This window comes from Balaenoptera borealis (assembly GCF_965194805.1).
Source record: "Balaenoptera borealis genome assembly, chromosome: 3".
Classification (NCBI taxonomy): Eukaryota; Metazoa; Chordata; class Mammalia; order Artiodactyla; family Balaenopteridae; genus Balaenoptera; species Balaenoptera borealis.
Genome location: NC_138866.1, coordinates 4,106,555 through 4,122,309, shown reverse-complemented (window position 1 = coordinate 4,122,309; position 15,755 = coordinate 4,106,555). Strand labels below are relative to the sequence as shown.

The window sequence follows — 15,755 nt, the reverse complement described above, 5'->3', positions numbered from 1 at the left end:
GGCTGAGGGCTGATCTGGTGGGAGGAGCGTGATCTGGCCCTTGGGCCGCCCCACGCTGCAGCTGGCGGACTCTGACGGCTGGAGAAGCTGCAGGTGAAGGGCCCAGGAGTGTGGAGTTGGAATCTGCTGGGTCAGCGTGCTGGGGACAGTGAGGGCCGAGGGGACGTGGGAAGAGCGTCGACTGCATTGGCTGCACCCCGACTTGAGAACTCAGGGCCCCACTTCCTGCCAGAGCCTGGGGGACTGATGGGACCCTGTCCCTCTGAGCAATGGGGGTGAGGTGAGGGGCACCTGGACAGAGGGCTTTGGACAACCCCTCTGAGCTTCCCCATTCCCAGGGGGGCTGCAGAAACAGTGGGAGACGTGGGGATGTGGACCGGAGAGGAAGGAGAAAGCTGGAGAAACTCTGGGGTCAGGACAGCTGTGTGACTTGAATGGACCAAAAGTCAGGATCCAGGTGAGCCGTGGCCATGAGTGCCAGCATGGACCCTATAACGGGTTGAATAGTGTCCTCCAAGTTATGTCCATCTGGAACCTCAGAAGGTGCCCTCATTTGGAAATAGGGTTGCTGCAGTTAAGATGAGGTCATCCTGGAGGAGAATGGGCCCCGAATCCAATGTCTGGGGTCCTGTGAGATGCGGAGGAGAGACCCATGGCAGAAGATGGAAGAAGAGATGGGAACCGTGTGTGTGCAAAGCCGAGGGCTGCGGCTGCCGCCAGAAGCTGAAGAGGCCAGAAGGGTGTTTGCCCGGAGTCTCAGAGGGCGTGCAACCCTTCCGACACCTTGATCTCAGACTTCTGGCCTCCAGAACTTTGAGAGAATAAATGTCTGTTGTTTCAAGCCTCCCCGTTTGTGGCAATCTGTTACAGCGGCCACGGGACACTAATACAGACCCCAAGGCGCCTCCTAATCCTTAGCCCCAGGAGGGCTCTGGGGCAGAGACATCCCCCCGGGGGACCTCAAACCCACTGAGATTGGGAATGATGAGCAAAATTAACATTAATCTCTGTTTTAGGAAAGCAAAGCGCGGCATTTCTGGCGCACCTGAGATCATGGACGGGGTGGAGGCTGCCGCCGTGTGTGAGGACTCTCTCCTCAGGCTCTGGAGGGAGGGCACGGCTACCTGGGCCCTTCCCGGTCGAGTCTCTGGACCCCAGGCTGGCGACATCCCTGACCTCTAGGGCAGCACTGGAGGGCCAGTGTGTGAGCGGCCACTGTATCAGCTGCCCCGCATTCATATTTGATGGTGTTGAATCGCTTTCTTCTGAGACAGAGAAAAAGAGGCCATTACACGTGGGTAATAAGATGCGCTGGGTTATTCAGCGAGCTCCCGGCTGTCCGGGGCCTGAGGAGGTCGACAATGCTGTGAATAATTCATCTACCTGTAATGATTTTTCTAGTTCTGCATCCCTCTTGGCCAGCAAGAGCTTGGCCGCCCCCTCCCTGCCAGTCCGGCCCAGCGCTTGGTCATTCCCGGTCACACCAACCGGAGCCTGAGAGGCACGTGCTCCCCCTTGCTGGGTGATCTGGGTCTGAGGCCTCATCTGCACTGGCAGGGGTGCTGTGTGCTCTGCCTCGGTCCCTCTACCCCCCAACAGGAGGTGCAGAGAGGTGGGGAAGTATGGCACTCAGCCTGGAGTCTGAACCACCCGCGTGATGTGTGACCCTGAGCTCGTTGCTTCACTTCTCTGAGCCTTGGTCTTGTTCTGTTAAATGGATTTAGGAGAACTTCCTGCCCTGCCTATCTTACTGGGTTTTATGGCGGCTGCTTTGATTAAGCATCTCTGACTCCCTTCCCAGGGCCAGGCACAGGATCAGCTACGCCCCTTTAATCTTCTCAATCAGCAGGTTTCACATTCTAGATCCAATCCAACCATCCTACTCACTTGAGCTTGCATTCTGTCCTCCACATCATCCTGAGGAAGCCCTGGCATCTCAACCTCATGAGCTGTGGGCCACCATTGAGGCCACGTTCTGGTCAACCAACCAAATAAGCTGTCAGAGCCACTTCGGGCCGGTGGTGGGCAGACTCTAAGACGGCTCCCAGGGACCCCCGCCTCTTGGTATTCATGCTTCTGTGTGATTCCCTCTCCTTAAGGATGGGGGAGCCTGTATCAAACTTCAAACCAATAGACTATGACGGTAGGCTGTCACTTCCGTGATTAGCTTACACAAGACTGGGACTTCGGTCTGTCCCTTCTCAGCTTGCAGGCTTGGGTAAAGTGACCACGTTGAAGAGGTTCATGAGGACAACAGCCAGCTGGTCACTGAGGCCTGCAGGGAACGGAATTCTGTCACCAACCGTGTGAGCTTGGAAGCGGATCCTTCCCAAGCCAAGCTTTCGGGTGAAAGGGCAGGACACTGCAGTCCTGCCCGACACCTGGATTATAGCTCTGGGAGAAGCCTTGCAGCAGAGGACCCAGCTAAGCCATGTCCAGGTTTCTGACCCATGGAGACTGTGAGATAATAAAAATGTATTGTTTTGAGTCTCTAAGTCTGTGGTAATTGGTTATATAATTAATACATAGTTACATAAGCTAACACATTAAATTCAGAGTCTCTAGTAAGTGCAACTATGCCCATCTTATGTGGCCTGATCTAATGTTATATTCCTCTCTTTTTGGTCCAATCCCCTTAGAATCCATTCCCACACTGGTTTCCCAGGTTTCTGCCAGTATATACTAGCAAAGCCTCACAATTCTTCTGCTGGTTAAGCTTTTGATGGTCAAAGTGTGTACCTGTGCTCCTGGAGTCTCTTGAAAATGGACCTAGTCATGTGTCTAGTGGCAACAGGGCGGGGCTGTGATGGGTCTGGAGAGGGGGATGTATCCCTTTTCAGGGCCCTAGGTGAGCTTTCACAGAATTTCCAAGCAGAGGGAGGCTAGTCTCTTCAGACACAAAAAGGAAAGCTACTTCCCCTGGCAGGGGTGGCTCAGCGTGATTTGGGGGTTCAAGGCCAACAGTTTCGTTTGGATCCAATCCGATGTCCCCATTCCAAGGTTCAGGATCCTGTCCTCTGCTAATCAATGCCCTACCTGTGTCATGAGAAATTTTTTGAGACTATGAATTCAATTGTTGTATTTCAGCAACCTGCACAATTAAATTTTGTATTTGATTTCCAGCAATATCAGGCTTGCAGCTAAAAGAAATTTGAGCTTCCTTGAGAGCTGTCATGGAGACTGGCTGGTTCCCAGTCTGTGACTTGAGCTGAGAGCTAACGGGGCTCAGCCTGTCATTTTCTCCTTGTAAGTTCTCAGGTGCCCTTGAGAGAATCCAGAGCTCACCCGCATCCTCATAGCCACCATGACTGCTGTAAGGGTCAAGTTCAACATCTACTCGGGCTCCTCAGGCCTGAACCCCTTCATTGAAATCAACAACAGGTGATGGTTTGATTAACGGTGATACCGCTGCGTATACGGATTACTGACACACCGCTTCCTGTAGGTAGGAAGCTCAGCGCTGTGTGCAAGCCCAGAGGCATGACCAGTCCCATCCCCACCTCTCATCTACCACCTGGGACCACTCCTGCTACCAGTTTTGTATCAGTCAGGGTCCAGGAGACAGAAACTACACATTAATTTGTTATTGTTTTTTAAATTAATTAATTAATTTTATTTGTCTGCGCCAGGTCTTAGTTGCGGCACGCGAGATCTTTCATTGCGGTGCCTGGGCTTCTCTCTAGTTGTGGCGCGTGGGTTCCAGAGCGGGTGGGCTCAGTAGTTGCAGCACTTGGGCTTAGTTGCCCCTTGCAAGTGGGATCTTAGTTCCTCGATCAGGGATCAAACCTGTGTCGCCTGCATTGGAAGGCAGATTCTTAATGACTGCACCACCAGGGAAGTCTCTACACATTAATTTGAACAAGAAAAGTCTATCCTCCGGGATTGTTACCTATAACAGGATTGGAATAATTAGAGACTGGCTGGTTAGAAGTAAAGAGAACTCTGAAGAATAGCAGATATAAGGAGCAGCCACTGCTCTTAGGGCTGAGACAGCACCCAAAGAAGATGCCGCCCGCCCCTGGACTGAGCTCTAGATATTATTGTGAGAGGAGTGGTTATATTTTACTGAATGGCGAAGGGGCCACTGTGGTGCCAGGCTGGCAGAAGCTGGAAATCCACCACAGGGAACTTGCTGGAAATCTGCCCTCTGGGGTGTGGGGAAAGCTGTCCATGGAGAAGGGTCCTGGCACAGGTGGTCCATGACCAAACCGCCCGGTAGGGGCCGATGCGGGGAAGCCAGGCGCGCTACAGGACCTGCTCCGCCGCCCACCAGAACCAGGAATGAAATCTCTTCCTCCTGCATGGACTCCAGAGCCTTCTGGGACAAAGCTCAGTGCTGTGCCAGCAGCCCGGAAAGTCTCAGGGGCTCCTCGTCCTTCACTAGGAGAGGCATCAAGGTAGCTTTGGAGCTGAAAGGCAGTAAGGCGATAACTGGCACACACAGAATCCAGCAAGGGCCCCTCAGACAACTGAGACATCGCTCATTTCTCCCTTTGCCCCGATTCCTGAGTTTTGTTCACTATATTACAATTTTTCGTTTTTCCTATTGGTTTTCTTCTATTCTTCTAAATAATGTTCTAATAGCTGGTGTAACAGACCGCTGAATTCAGTGGGATACAGACAGGAAGCGGCTGTGCTCTCTGCCCGCGGACTTTGCAGGCCTGGTCGAAGGGTGAGGAGAGCGGCTCTGTCTCCCCCACCCAACCCCCCGTGCTAGTCCCACTGGGCTGCTTCGGGGGGGCTTCTTTAGAAAATGGGGGCCCTCAGGCTAATTGCCTGCACTTTGGGGGTTAAGGTCTTACTCTGAGAGGAGAGAAAAGTCCCCATTCACCATCCTTGTCCTTCCTTGAACCCCTGGGTCCCATACCTCAGACGGTCTCTTAACTCCTGTTTGGGTTGAACTGTGTTCCCGCACAAATTCATATGTTGGCGTCCTAACCCCCGGTGCCTCCGACTGTGATCTTATCTGGAGACAGAGTCTTTACAGAGGTACTACGTTCAAGAGAAGGCATCAGCGTGACCTCTAATCTAATATGACTGGTGTCCTTAAAAGTGGAAATTTGGACACAGAGGCACATGTAGAGGGAGATGGCCATGTGAACACAAAGATGGCCGTCTACAAGCCGAGGGGACAGTCCCAGGATAGTCCTCCCTTGGCCTCAGAAGGAACCAACCCTGCCGACATCTTGACCTTGGACTTCCGGCCGCCGGAACTGAGACAATACATTTCTGTTGTTGAAGCCACTCAGTTGGTGGTATTTTGTTATGACAGCACCAGGAAACTGATGCAACTTCCAAATGCAGACGGAATCAGGATAGCATGGTGGTCAATTGTTCGGCCTCTGCAGTTGGATTTGCTGTTTCTAATCCCATCTCCCACTCCCTAGCTGTGTGACCTCGAGCAAGTTGCTCAGCCTGTCTGTGCCTCAGTTTTCTCACCTGTAAAGTGGGAGAATAACAGTACCCACACACTGGGCTTACATACCTGCTTACTTACATAAGTGATATACGTGGACCACACAGAACAGTGTTTAGCACCTGCCAGAGCGGCACCAGGCTTGCCTTGTTAGGAGAGGGGGTTGTGGAGAAGCCAGCAGAGGAAGAAAAGCAGAGTGTCCTCAGGGGCTCCAGAGCCAGAGAGTGTACAGTTGCGTCGTGGCCATGAAGAAGTGGCTGATACTCAGGATGGACAGTCATGTCTGGCCTCGGACCCGCCATGTTCACTGACCCTCACCCGCCTACCTCTTACATACTTCTGTCGTCTGGTCCCCACACAGCCCTTGGGGTGGCTGGGGAGAGGATGGGGAAACTGAGGCTCAGTGATCTCCAGATCACACGGTGAGGACACCTCTGAGTCGGAACTTGAACCCAGGTCTCTGGGCTCCAAACTTGGTGCCCCTGCCCTGTGGGACACTGCCTCCTGGTGGCCGCCTCTGTCAGGAGCGGCTCTGGACGGCAGCGTGGGCGGGGGTGGGGATTCTTCCTGGGGTGTCCTCGCCCCATGCAGTACACTCCGCCCCCAGAGGTCTGTGCTCATCCTGGCTCCCCCTTCCCAAGGAGCAACTTGGGGTTCCTATGGATTGAGACCCCACTGTGTGCTTTCATTTCACCCTCACCACAACCCTGCAAGATGGGTGCAATCACCCCCATTCTAAGCGGGGGAGGAAGTGAGGCTCAGAGAGGCAAAGACACTGGCCCAAGGCCACACAGTCAGGAGGTACTGGCGCTGGGGCTTGAATCAACACAGGAGGAAAGATATACCTGCCATCCCCACCCCTGGCCTCGGGGATCCCCAACCATTCTCCTCCTGGTGGCAGAGCTGGGTGCAGGAGGGGTGCAGAGGAAAAGCCCCTCAAAGGAATGCCAGTCTGGGCTGGGCAAACAACAGGTGCTCGAAGCAGGTGAGGGTGGAAGATGACCAGAAGTGGGGTGCCGCCCCCAGACTCTGTTTTGGGTGGGCTTCCCGTGGGGTTCTCTTTGGGCAGCGGGCTCCCCTTCAAAGGGCTGGGGAACACTTTGAAGAGAACTTTGCCAGCCTCTGCTCGCTAATGATCAGAGTGGGAGTAACAGGCCGGAAGGCTCTGAGCCCTGCCAGCCTGGGGGCGCCAAGGCCAAGCATCCCGGAGCCAGGGCTCCGGAAGGGTCAGGGGCCGCCTCACACCCGCTCTGCCCAGGACTAAACTTTCAGCCACTGCTTTTCCAGGTTCCAAAAAGAAAGAAGCGGGGCAGAGAGGGAAGGCGTTGTTTTCATGCCTCTTGCCTCATTTGCATAAGGTGAAAAATGTTTCCATAGAAACAAGCAGAGTCTGTAATTTTTGAATAACGATTTCTGCACAAAGCACAACCTGTCTTTTTGCGAAAGGGAATTAAGAAATTCTCAGCAGCATTTCACACCACAACAAGAAGCAAAGTCGCCCAATGCTGGGAGCGCCGCTTGGCTGGGGAGGGTCTTCGCTCAAACCCCTGCCCTCTCTGGGCCTCAGTTTTCCCACTTGTGAAATGGGGCGACTGAGGATTGGATCAGAATCGGTGGTAATTAAACTTGGTGCGCATCAGAAGTGAGAGCGGGGCCTGGTGTGAAATTCCCATCCCTGGGCCCTCAGCCAGGATTCGGACGCAGGGGATCTGGCTGAGTTTTAAAGAGCTTTCCAGAAGAGGCTGGGGCAGAGGTCCGAGGGCCACCCAGGCTGCAGGGGAGAGGTCGGCCCCCGCCCAGCGCCTGGTCCCCTCTGCAGACCAGGACGGACAGACGCGTCCGGGTGGTGCCCGACCCGGCTCGCTGGAGCAGAGGCAGGTGCTGTGCCTGGGCGCCTCTGCCCCCTTGTGGCCCGAGGGCACTGCAGCACTTGCTGGCCTGGGGCTGGCCTTCCACCACGGGGCTTTGTCCTCTGGTCTGGGGTCAGGTCAGGCGGAGAGAGGGGCCCTAGGGTCATCCTGAAACTGGCCCTCCTCCCCAGGTCTCTAGGCAGCCGGCCCCCTACAGATGGTCCCATGGAGAGGGTACCTGGGGCCCCAGGGGAATGCAGATTCCCAGGTGGGCCTTTGCAAGTCTGACTCTGAGTCAGGATGTGGAGGCTCAAGCCGGCAGGGCTGAGCCCAGAGGGACTTGTCTGCTCCCCCATATTACAGATAGAAAAACTGAGGCCCTGAGAGAGGTCGGGCACTTCAACGGCCTCCCCACTGAGGAGGCCCTGCAGCCTCTGTCCATCTCGAGGCCACTGTCACAGCGTCCAAGGCAACAGGGTGTTCCTGGGGTCCGCAGAGCACGGTGACGGGGGCGGGGAGGATTGTCATCCTCGCAGGAGTCCAGGGCGTCTTTATTTATCCACCTCATTTAACCGTGGGTTGAAATATTGTTCTGGGACTGGAGCTGAGCAGGCAGAAACGCTCCGTATTGCGAGCTTAATTATAGCCGGAGGAGACGGGAGAAATGAGCCATGAGCTGCCAGTGGCTCCAGGAAGGAAACAAGCCTTCGGACGTTCTTCCTTTTATTTTTAAGAAACACATATAGGATGCCTCCCTGGCTGAAAAATATTGAATCCACTGGATGGTGACCTTTTGGGGAGCAGGAGTGTCTGCCCCCACCCAGCGCTTCTGGAAACTTCCCATCGTCCCGCTGCTCACCTGGGTGCCGGGTTGCTGGGCAGGGGTCGGGATGGTGGGGGATGGGATGCAGCCTCAGAGGAACCCGTGTGGAGCCTGGCCTTGGGCAAGGACCACAACTGAGGGTGCAGATAAGGCAGAGAGCCATGGTGGAGCCCTATGCCAGCGGGTCATGCCCTCTGGGAGTCCAGAGGATGGTCCCTCACCCTGCCCGGGTAGTTTCCTGCCTCACAGGTGCAGAACCCCTGTCTCCACCAGCTAGGTGGAGAAGGTCCTCCGCCTATCTGGTGGCAGGGGGCAGAGTAAGGAAGAACAGAAGCAGAATCTAAGTCACCCACCCCAGCCCTCTGCGTCCAGCAGCAAGACAGCCTTTAGTGGGAGACAGAGCAGGCAAAAGGGGGGGAGGGTGACCACAGGCCATACAGATGGCGGCATGTGCCGTGTCACTGAGAAAGAGCTTTGCTGCTAGACAGACCAGAACTTACCTGCTGTGTGACCTTGGGAAAGTTACTTCACCTCTCAGAGCCTCAGTTTCCTCATCTATGAAATGGGGCTTTTGTGAGGGCTGCTGGGAGGATGAAAGGTGAGTGTATCTGTGAGCAGCCAGCTCAGGGATGAATTCCCCTCAGTTTGGGGTCAGTGAAAGAAGACGGGGCCTTTTTTCTTCCCCAACTGGAGTCTTGGAGGAGAGCAGCTGCCTCGTGGGAACGGAAATGTAGGTCCACTGGCTACTTTGAAACAGCACAGGGCTGGTTGTCCTGAGCCTCGGGGCTCCAGCTGCAGACTGAGCTCTCGTCCCAGTTGAGCTGTCGATGCCCCTGATGGTTGGTTGGTGAAATGGGAGACCGCCAACCTCAGCGTGTTCTTGCGGGAATTCAAATCCATGGTGCTGAACTCATTTAGAAACAGTTAACGGTCCATTGGAACACGAAGTATGGTTTTTGTGATGTAACTCAGACCTCAGGGTGCTCTGGAGGAGGGGCAGGTGAGAAACTGAGGCATGTGACCCGAGGCCACACAGCGGGGACACATCACAGCTCAGATCTAGGCGGGTCCAGTCTTGCTGGCATCTCAACTTACATAATTTGGGGGTCCCTCAAAGTCAGGTCAAGGGTGAATATTCAGAAGGAGAAGAGAAATCCCAAAGAAGTCAGACAAATGTCACAGATGTCAACACCGCCAGGTCCTCCTGCCGGGACAAAGTAGCCCTGGCAGTGACTCAAACCCACACCTCGGACTCTTTCTCCAGTGCTCTTCCTGCCAGAGCAGCTCCCTGTAAGGCACCCAGTTTCCTGTGAATGAGTTTCTTTGCCTCTGGAATGAACCAAAGATTCAGATAAGGCTTTCGAAATGGTTTTGCCCTGCTTGCCTCCACAGTGCCTTCCCAGCACCGGGAGCAGAGTGATGCAGAGATGTTCTCGGAGGCGGGGTGGGCGGATTTGGGGGGACGAGACAGCCTCTGAGTTCTGTGCCCATTTACATATTTCTTCTGTTCACTGTCAAGAAACTCCCTCCCTTCCCGGGTTCCTGAAGGCACGGCTCCCCCAGGCAGATAGAAGCTTAATGGAGTTTTGTGACATGGAAGTCAGTCGGAGGGAATAGACTTGAACAACCTGCGTCAAGGAGAAAGGCAAACGGGATGTGGGAAAGATGAAAGCGTCCTAAATTATTTCACGACAAAGGCAGCCCTCGTCGCCACAAAGGTGAGGAGAGAGGACCCCAGGAGAGAGGAATGATGTATTTCATGGAAAAGTGGACCCCACTCTGAAGATTTCGGGGCGATGTCCTGTGAAGTAGTGAAACCAGCCGTGGGGAACACAGGGGCTCCTTACTGGGAGGCGAGGAAGAGCAGCTCACTTCCGAGGGTCAGGGAAGGCGACTGCGGGGAGGCTGGGGGACGCGGAGCCCACTGCTGGAGAAGGCCACGCTCTCAGGAACGCAGGTAGGTCCAGCTCAGGTGGCCCTGTGCCAGCGCAGGGCAGGGGAGCTGGGGCAGCTTGGAGCTGTGGGGTGGTGAGGAGCCAGGAGCCAAGGGTCTGATGAGCCCCTTGTTGACTTTGGGATTCCCATCACTTTGTCCGGAGTGAGGCTGCCTTCAAGGTGGACACTTGGTGGGGGCAGTGGGAGGTGAGGTGTGCCGGAGGACAGCGCTGGTGGCATTTGGGGCAAAATGGCCCTTGAAGGGGGTTAATATTTCTGCTCTGGGTGTGAAAGGGCAAGCTACCCCCTTTCTAGGTCACTTATTTATTCAACAAACACGTACCGTATCCTATGCTGGGCCCAGAGAAGCTCCAAAAAAGTCACTGGGGTTGTCACTGCCCCAAGAAGCCCCCGTCTGGGGCGCAGGCCGACTTGTGACAGTGCAGCCCAGTAGAGGGTAGGGCCTGGACAAGGCAGAGGGGAGCCCAAGACGGCCACTGAGACGGGTCAGTAAGTAAGATGGGTCGCAGTAAGCGGGAAAACCTTCCAGCAGGGGCCCCCCAGCACCTGGGGCTCTGCTAGGTCCCCGCAGACAGTCAGGGGTCCGGTGTGGCCAGGGTGGGGGAGGGTTGGGAAGGAGCCGGAGGGAGGGCCGGTGAGGTCGCACCACGCTGGGCCCCGGTCCCTGGTGGGAGGAGTTGGGACCATGGGGGGCTGCCGGAGGGTCTGGCTGGGGGTGACAGAGATTCCATTTGTGACGTGGCTCAGGTAAAGAGAGAGGGGGGAGCCCAAGGCCAAAGAGGAAGTTGCTGTCACGGGGGAGAAGAGGTCAGAGGCACCGCGCTGCTTGTGAGCCGGCCAGCCTCTGCTCAGACACCGCTGCTGCCGCCGGAGGTTTCCTCCCAGCCCCTTTCTCCTCCTCTCCCTCCTCCCTTCCCTCCTCCTCTCTCCTTCCAGCCTCCCCTCCCCCTTTCTTCCTCCCCTCCCCCCTCCTTCCTCCCCCCTCCCTCTCAGCAGCTTCAGCAGAAGGCCTTCGTCCCTGGCCAGCAGCTCAGGAGCAGGGGGTCTGCCTCCGCCTCCCTCCCCTCCAGCCCAGGTGACTTCCTCCGGAGCCCCTGCACCCCAGCCAGCCTGTGTGCCCCTTCCCAGGCCTGGGGACCGAGCAGAAGCAGGGCAGGGCCCCCTGAGCTGAGCCCAGACGTCATGGATTTGCGCTGTTTTTTCTGTCTCGGCTGCAGACCTATCCCAGCGCAGGCCAACCGGGCAGCCGTGCGGGGCCCGCAGACACGGGCGTGATGGAGCCCACCCTCCTCCGTCCAAGCTTAGCGGCTGCGGACTGGGTGGGGGCAGCGCCCCTGGGCCTGGGCAGGGGGTGGTGTCTGCAGATTCACCCAGACCACCCTCCGGGGGACCCTGCTTGAAGCAAAGCCCGAAGCCCTGGGGGATGGAGCTTGACGGATGGTTCTGAAGGGAGTTCCCAGGAGCATTAGCTGTCTCTGCAGCACACCTGCCGGCGGGGGGGTCAGGTCGCTCAGTCTTATCCTCAGTCCCCCCGCCTGTCAGGGGGCTGCTCTGTCCGCCGCAGGGGCTTCTGGGGTGTGTGTGGGGTGTTGGGGGATACACTGAGGCCAAGGTAGGGGAAGTCGTTTGGAGCCACCAAATGCCCCTAGAGAGCTCGGGGCTGCTGCGGCGTGGACACTGGGACATGGGACCCACACAGCGTCAGGACAGCAAGAGAGACCCACACATAGAGCTGCTGGCCCATCCGAGGGCCAAGGCAGGAAGGGCTGACCCACCTTCAGAAGAAGACAGGGGGCTCGGGAAGGGGGGAGTGTGGCCAAGACAGGTGTTCCAGGGCCTGGGGCCCCAGCACCAGGCCCTGGGCTCCATATAAGGAGACACAATGCCCCTCTGCTCCCCTCCCACAGGGAGCGGAAGTGAGCTCATCCTGCGCTGTGGATTGGAAGAGTCTCCATCGCCTTCCCACGGGGCGGAGCTGGGCCCGGCCTCCACTGCGGGGCAGACCTGGGCTGCAGCTGGGGGCCACGCTGCTCGCTTCCCCCCCCACCCCGGCCCTTCCAAGCCGCCTCTGGCCGGGCCTCCCCCGACCAGGCTCTGCTGTACGGGTGGGGAGGTTCCCGAGGCCAGGAGTACCCAGGCAGCCTGCAGCAACGCCGGCCAGACGGCAGGGTGGATTTTCCATGGCGGGAGCCAGACCAAAGCTGTGGGCTCCGTGTTCCTGAAAAAGTAAAACAGAAAATCTGGAACCCATCAACTGTCATGGGGATGGAGTGTTAAGACCGCCTCGGCCGAGGAGCCCGTGATGGCCCAGGTGTGGGTCTGCGGGTGTGAGCAGGTTCGCGTCCTGCCTCGGCACTCCCGTCCCAGAAATCCAGGCTTGGTGACCTGGGAGAGCCAGAGGGGACCGCGGGGTGAGGCGGGAGAGCCTCCGCCCCAAAGGGCGTGCCGCAGGCCGCCACCCACAGCCGTCCTGCACCTGAGTCTGCTATTTGAGCAGAGGCCCAGCAGCCTGCATGGGGAGGGGCAGCTTGGCTTTGTAGGAAATGGCTGGCTTCCGGATGTCCCTTGGCCTCTGTCACCCAGTTCAGCGGCCTCCTTGCAGACCTATATGCCCTGGGATCTACCTGAGATTCAAAGACTGTCAGAAATCAGAGTGGAGTGGCCGTCACCATCAGGGCATCTCCTGAGAGATGGAGAAGGACAGGACAGGGCAGAGAGCCCAGCAAATGACTCACCCTCCCCCATATCTGAGTTTTCTTATCTGGAAAATGAGTATAATAAGAGTACCTCCTTATAGACTTGCAGGATTAAGTGAGACAATGAGTCTAAAGCTCTCAGTGTGGGTGGCCAGTCACATAGTAAGTGCTCAATTAAAGGTGGTGGGGTGGCAGCTATTATTCATAGCATTATTAATGTCCCAGAGCTCCACGAGGCGTCCTTCAGCTTCTCCAAGAACACACACTCAGTCGACCTCACTCCAGAGATACACTTGGGCTCGTCTTTTTGAGGAAATTGAAAACTGGAGGCCCAGAGGGGAGGTGCCCGGCCCAGCGTGCTGGTGGTGGAGTTGAAGCAGGTTCTTGGGTTGCCAGCCTCCTAGTCCAGGCTGTTTCCCTTCCCCAGGGCCGCCTCGGCAAACCTTCCAAGACAAACAAGGTTGTACCCCCTCGTGGGCCAGTGAGGGAACCAAAGGCAGCTTTGATATGTGGACTTGGGGACCAAGCTGGTCACAGCGGGTCACGGGTGCTACTTTCTGCCTGAGGAAATGACTCTAAGTGGTGTTCTTCGGGTTCTCCTCCTAATGTGCTGGGTGTTTATGATATTTTTTTAAGGGCCGCATCAAAGAAGATGCAATAACGATGTTTCTAACTTAACAGCAGTGCTTTAGAAGGGATGAATTATTCACATCCGAGATGAAACAGGGATTCTGCAAACTGGGCCAGCTGAAGCAGTCCCTTTCCTTGGGACTATTTTTATCTTCTTTTGCAGTCTTTCATCTTGGGAGACTTGCAGTTCAGAAAGTACGGGGAGCCCATCGCTGGAGCCCAAGTTGGCAGGATGTCAAGCCTGAAGTACTAGGCGTCTTGGAGCTTCTCCCTAGAGTACAAAACCGAGGAAACTTCAGAAAGTGTGGACAACGGGGCGGCAGCAGTGCTAACGAGGATGATGGAGGAATTCTGAGGACTCCATGTTTTTTAATCTTGGAGGACCCCAGGGGGCCTGGTCCCCCATCGTGGGCCAAAGTACTGTGGAGGCATCTGGCCTTTTCCTTCGCTGGCATCCGATGTATCTGGAATGATGCGTGGAGCTCTTGGGAAAGCTTATGTGTGTTCCGTGTGGGGCGCCTGGAACAGCCTGCCCCGAGGGAGGAAGGGATTTTGTGATTGCAAGGCTGCTCAGGGTCAAGTGCGGCCCAGCAGGGTCCCAAACTCTCCAGGCCGTGCCAGTCCAATGTTGTCAAACTTGTCCACGCCCATTTGCTTTAAAAAACCCTCTAGACCCTCGTGGTCCAATACGGTAGCCACAGACCTCATGGGGCTATTGAGCACTTGAAATGTGGTTGATCCAAATTGAGATGTGCTGTGAATGTAAAGAACACCCTGGATTTCAAAGACTCGGTGCTTTTGAAGAATGGGAACTATCTCATTAATCATTTTTTATATTATGTGTTGAGATGATAATATTTTGGATACATTGGGTTAAATAAAATATATTGTTAAAATTAATTTCACCCGGTTCTCCTTTTTTAAACGTGGTCACTAGAAAATTTTAAATTACCCATGTGGCTTGCATTTGTGGCTTGATTTATATCTCTATTGGAGAGCTGCTCTAGAAGGGAACTTAGGAAGATAGTAACCAGCCGCTGTCTCTTATTGGTGGAATTACAGAAGACTTTTTTTTTCTCTTTTATGCTTTGTGTATTTTCTAAGTTTTGCAGAAACTTCAAAACTAGCCACTCTTGCTTTATATCTGAAAAGCCACAGCTACTACGGGTTTGTTTTTTTTTAATTGAAGTATAGTTGATTTACAATTTTGTATTAGTTTCAGGTTTACAGCAAAGTGATTCGGTTATACATATATATATATATTTTCCCGGTTCTTTTCCATTATAAGTTATTACAAGACATTGAATACAGGTCCCTGCGCTATACAGTAAATCCTTGTTGCTTATCTATTTTATATATATTGGTGTGTACCTGTTAATCCCAAACTCCTAATTTATCCCTCCCTCCCCCCACTTTCCCCTTTGGTAACCATAACTTTGTTTTCTATGTCTGTGAGTCTGTTTTTGTTTTGTAAATAAGTTCATTTGTATTATATTTTAGATTCCACATGAAAGTGATAGCATATAATATTTGTCTTTCTCTGTCTGACTTATTTCACTCAGTATGATACTTTCTAGGTCCATCTGTGTTGCTGCAAATGGCAATATTTCATTCTTTTTCATGGCTGAGTAATATTCCATTGTCTATGTATACCACATCTTTTTTTTCATATTCTTTTCCATTATGTTTTATTACAAGATACTGAATATAGTTCCCTGTGCTATACAGTAGGACCTTGCTGTATATTTATTTTATTTTTTTAATTTTTAAAAAATTTATTTATTTTATTTACGTTTATTTTTGGCTGCGTTGGGTCTTCATTGCAGCGCACGGGCTTTCTCTAGCTGTGGCAAGTGGGAGCTACTCTTCGCTGTGGTACACGGGCTTCTCGTTGTGGTGTCTTCTCTTTGTTGCAGAGCATGGGCTCTAGGCTCACGGGCTTCAGCAGTTGTGGCATGCGGGCTCAGTAATTGTGGCTCACGGGCTCTAGAGTGCAGGTTCAGTAGTTGTGGCACACGGGCTTAGTTGCTCCGCAGCATGTGGGATCTTCCTGGACCAGGGCTCGAACCCGTGTCCCCTGCATTGGCAGGCGGATTCTTAACCGCTGCACTACCAGGGAAGCCCTATTTATTTTATATATAGTAGTGTGTATCTGTTAATCCCAAACAACTAATTTATTCCTCCCCCACCTTCCCCTTTGGTAACCATAAGTTTGTTTTCTATGTCTGTTGAGTCTGTCTCTGTGTTGTAAATAAGTTCATTTGTGTCATTTTTAGATTCTACATATAATAGTTGTCTTTCTCTGTCTAACTTACTTAGTATGATAATCTCTAGGTCCACCCATGTTGCTGCAAATGACAATATTTCATTCTTTTTTATGGCCA

At 54.2% G+C, this 15,755-nt stretch overlaps 1 protein-coding gene across 1 annotated transcript in view; it reads left to right on the top strand.

Moving 5' to 3' along the window:
- Positions 1–14,550, top strand: part of LOC309625811 (uncharacterized protein) — a 70,523-nt gene extending 55,973 nt beyond the window's left edge. The window contains exon 2 of the mRNA XM_082385865.1: positions 13,535–14,550. Within this exon, the coding sequence (XP_082241991.1) occupies positions 13,535–13,929 (395 nt within the window). The 3' untranslated portion in view covers positions 13,930–14,550. The remainder of the gene's footprint in view (positions 1–13,534) is intronic.
- The last annotated feature ends 1,205 nt before the right edge of the window (positions 14,551–15,755 follow it).